The sequence below is a fragment of the Artibeus jamaicensis genome, unplaced genomic scaffold, assembly GCF_021234435.1.
Source record: "Artibeus jamaicensis isolate MK-2021 breed Jamaican fruit bat unplaced genomic scaffold, CSHL_Jam_final contig_457, whole genome shotgun sequence".
NCBI classification, from domain to species: domain Eukaryota; kingdom Metazoa; phylum Chordata; class Mammalia; order Chiroptera; family Phyllostomidae; genus Artibeus; species Artibeus jamaicensis.
In genome coordinates, this window is record NW_026521840.1 from 962594 (window position 1) to 971885 (window position 9292).

At 43.8% G+C, this 9292-nt stretch overlaps 1 protein-coding gene across 7 annotated transcripts in view; it reads left to right on the forward strand.

The window, feature by feature from the left end:
* ZC3H12B (zinc finger CCCH-type containing 12B) overlaps window positions 1-8958 on the forward strand; it is a 101675-nt gene extending 92717 nt beyond the window's left edge. For all 7 annotated transcript variants that reach the window (XM_037135169.2, XM_053666517.1, XM_037135168.2 and 4 more), the window contains 3 exons: window positions 1024-1258; window positions 2041-2147; window positions 3320-8958. In XM_037135169.2, the coding sequence (XP_036991064.2) occupies window positions 1024-1258; window positions 2041-2147; window positions 3320-4740 (1763 nt within the window). In that variant the 3' untranslated portion in view covers window positions 4741-8958. The remainder of the gene's footprint in view (window positions 1-1023; window positions 1259-2040; window positions 2148-3319) is intronic.
* Window positions 8959-9292: the final 334 nt, after the last annotated feature.

Sequence of the window (9292 nt, forward strand, 5' to 3'; positions counted from 1 at the left end):
CTTGAGCACAGCCTTTGTCTCCTCAGCAATTAAGAGGTGAAAAGGAAAGAGGGTTGGGACTGACGTGGTCCAGCTTGATGCTTTCCCTTAGCTGTGGCCTTCCTCTAGGCCAGGGGTGTCAAACTCATTTTTGCCGGGGGCCACATCAGACTTGCAGTTGCCTTCAAAGGACTGAGTATAACTTTGGGACTGTATAAGTGTAAGTACTCCTTAACAGTTAAGCAACAGCTTGGTGGCAGCCAGGTAGAAACAAGGTGCTGGGCTAGATAAAACAAGGTGGAGGGTTGGACTTGGCCCACAGCCCTTGTGTTTGCCACTTGTGTGCTAGGCAGAAGGAAAAAACAAAAACAAAAACAAGGCCCTAGGAGTGATGCTTTACTGTCCTTGTGACAGCCATACCTTCAGCATATTGTGCTATTTTCTTCAGCAACCAAAAGCTGGTGCTTCAGGCAAAGAGGAAAATAAGCATGAAGAATTCTAGAATATCAGTGTTATTTCTTATGCTTCATGGTAGGTTTAAAACTTAGTTGCCAGACAAATACCATATGATCTCACCTTTAATAGGAAGCTAAACAACAAAACAAACAAGCAAGCAGAATAAAAACAAAGACACTGAAACAGGGGACAAGGGGACAGTGACCAGAGGGAAGAGGGAAGGGAATTTAAGGGGGAAAAGTGGGGAGGGATTTGGAGGAACAAATAGGAAGGACACAGGGACGAGAACTAAGGGGGTTGGAAATGGGAGGGAGGTGGGAGCACAGGGCGGGGGTGGGGATGGGATGGGAGAAATAGACCAAAAACTGTACTTGAAAAATAACTAAATAAAATTATTTAAATAAAAAAAAAACTTAGTTGTCATTGAATCCAGCTCCCTCATGTTATCAAAAAGAAAACTGAAGTCACCTTTCCCTATGGGAAAATAATGCATTCATCTAGTAACAACTTATGTATTCATAACATGGGGATAGTGTTAATTTCCAAAGATAAATTGTACTCTGGAGCATATAATCCATATTTTGACAGATCAAGATATCCTACGAAAACTGGAGAAGGAAAAGATTCTTGTCTTCACGCCATCCCGAAGGGTCCAAGGCAGGAGAGTTGTCTGCTACGATGACCGGTTCATAGTCAAGCTGGCTTTTGATTCCGACGGCATCATTGTATCCAATGATAACTATCGAGACCTTCAAGTTGAAAAACCAGAATGGAAGAAGTTTATAGAAGAGCGATTGCTGATGTATTCTTTTGTGAATGACAAGTACGTTTCTTTCCAGTAGACTCTGAATAGCCTAAATCCAAGTTACCCCTAGGAAGAGATTTTATGTCATGGCAATAAACATTTGCTGAACGCTTACTGGGTACCATGCATCAAGCTGGCTGCCATGGGGATAAAATGCTGGATCAGAAACAAGAGTTTCCCTTTGGAAGAGACAACCATGATGTGTTGTGATCATTGCTATGGTTACAATTTTTTAAACTGCTTTGTCTGTGTGAAACGATAGGAATAGGCTTCATGGAGGAGATGACATCTGGGATGAAGTTGACAGATAGAGGAAAGGGGGCAGCTGGGCATTACAGGCAAAGGGAACATTGTGAATGAAGCTATAAAGGTGTGAAAGTGAGTTGCATGTTGGGAAGCCAGTGAGCATGCCAGTATGGCTGGAACATATAGTCCATGAAAGAATTATGCACAGGAAAAAATCATCCTTTTTTTTGTGATCGAGTGGTAATACAGAGAAGAATTGCTGTCTTAGCGAAAAATAGACTTGAGGTAGGAAGGGCAATGATAAAGCTGTGAAAATAGTATAGGCGAGAGGTAATGAAACACCATTGTGTGGCCGCCTCTCACACGGCCCCTACTGGGAACCTGGCCCACAACCCAGGCATGTGCCCTGACTGGGAATTGAAGCAGCTACCCTTTGGTTCACAGGCTGGCACTCAATCCACTGAGCCACACAAGCCAGGGAAAGGTCTGAACTTCTGATAAGGGGAAGTGGGAACAGAAGGGAAGACGTTTACCTCTTGCTTGCTTGCTTTCAGATTTATGCCTCCAGATGATCCTTTAGGACGCCATGGACCAAGCCTTGAAAATTTCTTAAGAAAGAGACCTGTTGTTCCTGAGCACAAGAAGCAGCCATGTCCCTATGGTGAGTACCTATGTACAAAATGGAGTTCTGTACTAAGGGAAACATAAGGGCTCTGAATGCTTTTCTCTTCAAGGTTTCCGTTTCTAGTGGAGAATTCTGCCTTTTCCACCCTCTGTGAGTTAAAGCCTGTGTCTTCATGTAGTTGCATTTAGGCATTTAAGGGAACATCCTAGAAGCTGCATGAGAAAAAGGTAACTAGAATTGAAGAGAAGATTACTTGTCACTTGTTAAAATGACGCATGCGCTCCAGCTGCATGTGTCCCTGCCCCCAGCAAAGTGCAGAACCCCGCAGGGCCTACAGAAGCAGAAAGCGCAACACCAAACTGGGTTTGGCCCCAAGAAACACATGTCTGTCAGGCACATGATTGCACCCCCTGTCAACTAACAAATACCCTTTTCTTTGGATCTGTACTTTCCAGTTTGCTTCTAAAGCTTCTTTTCATTTACGTTTTTAAAAATGCAATTTTGTAGAGTACTTCATGGTCTTACCCAAGTCCCTCTGTTACAAAGTTTGTGAGCCCAACAGTGCAATGTAGGCCGCCTGGTCTGAGGCAAGTTTGAATGTTTGCTCTTTTGGGGTCATTTGTTTCTGGGATGTCTTAGTTTTTGTTCTCACTGAACATTTATTGAAATCATAGAGTATTTTCATGTTCATTGTCTTCATTTCATCTTCACAAAGGCCCTATAATATATATAGGCATAATTGCAAGCCTCGTTTAAAGAAGAGGAAAATGAGGCTCAACAAGTAAAGTCACTTTCCAAAATCACATGGCTAGTGAGTGACAGCTGAAATTGACACCTGGTCTGCCTGGCCTCCAAGCCTGTGCTCTTTGCATGGCACTGTGCTGCCCACTGCTGCTCTCCGCCACCTCAGCGTGCAGGTCCCGGCCAGGCAAAGTTGTGAATTACAGGCAAATGAAGGCTCTTCAACTGCTTAGCTCCTAGCTTTCACACTATAGTTTCCTCCCCGGCTTCCTTCTTCTCTCTCCCCTCACAGTGTGTGATGGCTTCCTTGGTGTTGTGTGACTCCCATCTTTATAGAAAGTTCCTTTTTGGCTTTAACCACAAACAGTAAAACTCTAACATGAGTGACCAGATTGTTACGACAGTTTCTAGCAAACCGAGTTGCACCGCTATGAGAGAGGTCTCACCCCAAGGCATTATTGTTTCAGGTAAAAAATGCACGTACGGCCACAAGTGCAAATACTACCATCCAGAGCGGGCCAACCAGCCCCAGCGTTCAGTGGCTGACGAGCTCCGCATCAGTGCCAAACTGTCCACAGTGAAAACCATGAGCGAAGGTACCCTGGCCAAGTGTGGCGCAGGACTGTCAAATGCCAAAGGTGAGATAACCTCAGAAGTCAAGCGTGTGGCCCCGAAGCGCCAGTCAGATCCCAGTATCCGGTCTGTGGCTGTGGAGCCTGAGGAATGGGTGTCCATTTCCCGTAAGCCTGAGGCCAGCTCTGTCCCCTCACTTGTGACTGCCCTCAGTGTCCCCACGATTCCACCTCCCAAAAGCCATGCAGTGGGTGCACTCAACACCCGTTCAGCCAGCAGCCCAGTGCCAGGATCCTCTCATTTCCCCCACCAGAAATCCTCATTGGAGCACATGGCCAGCATGCAGTACCCTCCCATCCTGGTTACCAACAGCCATGGGACCCCTATTAGCTATGCTGAGCAATACCCAAAGTTTGAGTCCTTGGGGGACCACGGCTATTATTCAATGTTAGGCGACTTCTCCAAAATGAACATCAACAGCATGCATAACCGAGAGTACTACATGGCTGAGGCAGACCGGGGGGTGTATGCCAGGAATCCCAGCCTCTGTCCTGACAGCCATATGAGCCATACCAGGAACGACAGCTATTCCTCTTACAACAACCTGTACTTGGCTGTAGCTGATGCCCATCCTGAAGGCAGTCTCAAGCTGCATCGCTCAGCATCTCAAAACCGTCTTCAGCCTTTTCCTCATGGTTACCATGAAGCCTTAACGCGAGTACAGAGCTATGGCCCAGAAGATTCTAAGCAAGCCTCCCACAAGCAGCCAGTTCCCCACTTAGTGCTGCACGCCCAGCACCCAGCAGCTGGAGCACGCTCCAGCTGTCCTGGAGACTACCCCATGCCTCCCAATATCCATCCTGGAGCAACGCCTCAGTCAGGACGTGCTCTGGTGATGACTCGGATGGACAGCATTTCTGACTCCCGCCTCTATGAGAGCAACCCCATGAGGCAAAGACGACCTCCTCTGTGCCGGGAACAACACGCCAGCTGGGATCCGCTGCCTTGTACAGCCGATTCCTATGGCTACCATTCCTATCCTCTGAGCAACAGCCTCATGCAACCATGCTATGAGCCAGTCATGGTACGCAGCGTGCCTGAAAAGATGGAGCAGCTTTGGAGGAATCCTTGGGTTGGAATGTGCAGTGATTCCAGGGAGCATATGATCCCAGAACACCAGTATCAGACCTACAAGAACCTCTGCAATATTTTTCCTTCCAACATCGTTCTCTCAGTGATGGAGAAGAATCCCCACACAGCAGATGCACAGCAGCTGGCAGCCTTGATTGTTTCTAAGCTTAGGGCTGCACGTTGATGTGACATAAGACCTGTTTCTTTATACGAATATGAATATTAATGCAAATAGTGCACTAATACTACCATAACAGTAACTAATAATTGTGTGTTGTGCTTTACAAGTTACAGAATGTTTGTGTCTTTGAAGCACATAACAACCCTGTGAGGTAAGTTGTACTAATACCTTGTTTTCAAGACAAGGAAACTGAAGCTCAGTGAGATTAAGCAATTTGCCAAGGTCGTGCTGCTAGCAAATCAGGACCAAGTCAGGACTCAACCCAAGTCCTGTGACTCTAAGGCTCATGCCCTTCTGCACTGCACCAGGCAGATCATGAAGGACAAAACCCTGGCGGGGAGCTAAATGCAAGGAACCCCAAGGGATTCCATTCTAAACCTTGTCATAATTACATGTTTTCTATTACAAAGTGTTGATCATATATCTAATTTAGAGAACCTTGGGATCAGGTAATATGTAGAATTAATCTTTTAGAATTTTTAATGGGAATATTTAAAGGTATTTCAAAGCAAATGCATATTTTATTGCATGGATATCTAACCATTTACTATCTTTATTAACCAAGCTATAGGGTCACAGTGAAGCTTCTAGAGTTATATTTCTAACCTATTGCTAGGAATTAGACTGCATGTATGAGTGTATTTAGTTTGAGATGTATTTAGTTTGAGATGTGCGTGTACCTCTATATAACTTTTTACACAGTGATGATAAGATAGGCTCTACACAGACCTTAGTCTACAGCTAAATAGATCACAAATCTGACTTGATGATTTTATGCCACATTTCCTAGTTTCAACTAGTTTTGAAAGTGAAATCACATACCAGTATTTGAGCATTGCTTTCTTAAATAACCAGAGCAAACTAGCTCTATTTCCTTTGCACTTTTCTACTTGTTGACATTTATTGACAGTTCTTAGCTTTTAAGTCTCTTCACCTCAACCAATTAGGGATCAGATTGCAGCCTTTTTTCTGCAGAGTCGCTGATGGATAACTAGCTCAACTCCCAAGCATTGTAGATGTGTGCTACACAGGCACGGAAGAGTTTGACCAGCACCAAGGAATTCACTACCAGAGAGATGGCCAAACTCACGCGGCATTCCACGGTGAACACCAAAGCTGCACTCAAGGTGGGCCTCATGGATGAACTTTGGACTTCTGATCTATGCAGTATTCAACATCACAGGATGAAATGTCATGGAGGACAGTGCACAGCCATGCAATCCTCTCTCTTTCCTGCTGGCCAGTCTCTGGGCAATGAAGTCAATTAGCAGTGGAGCAAAATTTCTTTAGGAAACAAAACCAGGGGATTTTCTAGATAGGGAAAGGTAGCTCCCACAAGGAGATGCTACATCTTTTCTAATAGCTGGCTTAGTTATGCACTTCAAATACACACTCCAAGAGCGGGAACTTGCCCTTAGATAATTCTTAAATGCATTACTAAAGAAGGCAGGACTTGGGGTTGAATGGCATCATTTGCACAACTAGTAACTTGCTCAGGGTGGGAAGCTTTGTAATTAAACGCCTCTAGAAAAGGCATTTTTTGTTTTTTTTTTAAAGCTGCACTAAATGAACCCCCTTTTTGAATCCATTGTATAGTTCAGCATTTTGAACCATGACCAGCTCACTATGTACTGAGCTGGCACTTGCTAATTTCTATGATCGTTTTTTTCATGAAAGTTGAGAAGGCCCGGCCTTGGCCTTTTGTTTCTTCATGAGAAGGTGTGACACTGCCTATAAATGTTTCTTACTCTGAAACACTCCGAATGTGAGGCTGTAGTCAGGGTTGTTTCTGGTAGTTTGATAATGGCTTGCATGCTGCTTTCTGTCTCTGTCCTGATCAAAACTGCACCTCACCCAATGTCTCTCTTCCGTCCACCACAGCTTCACGTTCATGTCCTACCCTCTGGTCTTCCCCTGCCCCGGCATTTTTACTGAGGTGTAAAAGTACTGTCATATAGGTCCATAGACAGTAGCAGTTCCCACTCAAGTGCTTGCTATTCCACACACACACCATTTCATTGTTTCAACTTCTTGGATCTTCTAAGTCTGTCCTATTGTGTAAATCAGGGTATTTGACAATCTTAGGGAACTTTGCTGACTCTGTGCCACTTAGTTCCCCTTTCTCCCAAAATCATCAACAGCATCAGAACCTCCGCTACCTGCACAATTTACCAGGAAGCACAAGATTAATCTTGTCAGCTGCAGTTCATCTTGAACACGTTCATGTTTAGTGCTCACGAAATCGTATGCTCCTCCCAATGCAGGACATCTTTTTTAAGGCTGAATATGTAGTTCTTATTTCCTAAAGAACAATCGTCATTCCCTTTTCATAAAATGTGTATGAACCAAAGCTGCTGGGAGCAATGCCTCAAATAACCAGAAATGACCTTTTGTTGATACAAATTGTATCTCCTTTTTTTTCCTGACTGTATAGTAACAAATGTACAAAACTCATCTTAAACCAGGTTTGGTACTGACTTTCCCCATCATGTCTGTGGCACTGTGTGCTACAGGGAGGTAGCCCAGGGGTCATGAGAGAGCTTTAATTTCCAAAGGGCAGTAGTAGTTCATAGACAAAGACAGTTTTTCAAGGCCTCTTTATTACGATGTGCACAGTTATTGTGTATACAGTTTCAAGCATTATATTGCAATAAGTTCCCTTACCCTATTCAATTGAATATGCCCTTGCAAAAGGGATTTTGTATAAAAAGTGTCAGTGTTAGTGAATCATCTGCAAGAATCTATAAATGGAGCCGTACACTTATGAATGCATAAATCCAGCTTGGTTTTTAGTGAAGTTTTTAGAGACACATTTTCCTTATATTGAGGTCTGCACAGCTCTCGACTTTTCCATTTTTTCTGTAATTATAAAACAGCAAATACAAAGAAGCATGGGGACCCCCTCGCTTCCTTGATAATGAAATCAAGCTTCCTTCCTGGGACTAAGGGGTGTCCTTCCGGATACTTACCTCAGAGCACTCAGCAGCAGACTGCACAGTGTTTCGTGCAGTTTTCAAGCGGCAGTTCATTTTGTAAGAGGTGCTTTGCGATTTTTAATTCTTTCACTGAATTTCTGAACTCCTGGGAAGTCTCTGCTGGTTCAGACCTTTGTAGATTTTGTGATTCTGTTGTTGTTGTTTTATTTCGACCTGAAGACATGTGACTCTGCAGTGGCGTGTTCAACCCAGTGAGCCTTTTCAAAGGCATATAGCCATTGCACTTTCTTACGGTGCAAGGTATGGAAGGGAGAATGACAGAGATGCCTTATGAAAATGGTCTCTGAAACTTTTCTTGAAAGTAATTCATTCTCTCTCTCTCTCTCCCCCCCCCTTCCCCATCCCCACTCCCCTCTCTGCTAGTTTCCAGGAGAATACTTTTAAATTCCATTTTTTCTATTGTAGAATAAGTGATCTTTATACAATATTCAGACATGGATATCCATTAACCTCTAGCTCTGGGTTTTCTTCTAACATGAATTCGTTCTGAGAGGCATGAGTTACCATTCTATCTATGCTGTACAAATGCCCATTTTGAGGGCCCAAGATTTTCATAGACTTCGTTTTACTCTGGGAACCAGGTCTGGAACTGCACAGGGAAAGTAGTGTCAAGCTGTCCAAACAGTCCTGCTCAGGTCGCCCCCTAACCTGTCTCTGCCTCCCCCTCATTTGCTTCTCCTCAGGCCTGACACTGAGGAGCACAGTCTTCAAATACAGTCACGATACAGTTAGTTCTCATGGGAAACCAAACCAGTGTATTTTGGGAAAACTTGCTGGTCTAAAGTAGTCGATGCCTTTGAAAAGACTCAGAATATTCAATCTCTCTCATATTGTAGCTAGCTATATACATAGGCAGATTGACTATTTTTAATCCTGGTTTGTGAATCAAGGAGCTATAGTAGTTTGCTTTATCTACTTGTGGGATTAAACAATACTGTTTAATGGTTGTAAACTCTTATAAAACCTCTTTGGGTTTTTTGTTTGACCCAAACATAATGTAAGTCTCAATGACAAAATATACGAAGCCAACCAGAGGTGAGTGAAAACATATTCCGTCCCCAATTTTGTCTGCTCCTTTAGTGCACGTGTAATGCTTTGCAATATGTTCTTCCTAGCATGAATGTGCTCTGACTACTTCATGAGGTTTTAATTTGCTTCACCTATAATAGTGATGGAAATGCTGTATCATTTACAACAATGAACTGTATCACACTTATCTACTGAATAAACTATTTGTCTATTAACTACAAATGGCTCTGCTTCTCTAAGAGTAACATCTCCAAACACCATAGCACATACACACCAGTTTGCTCCTGAAAAAAAGTGCATTTCTGTACTTGGGACTTGCATCTTGACACAAGCTATAAGAGGGGGACCTCCCGAAATGAGTTCACCTGAATTTTATCATGGTAGGCATATGCACTCCAGTCTTTGTACACTGACATGGCTCTAAATGCTGGTCCACTGGTGTTTCCCATGGGGTTGCTCAGGGCCAGGTGTCCACTGGCCAGAACCAGGCGGAGAGCTCAGATCTCAGGTTTATTCCCGTAAACCTATAC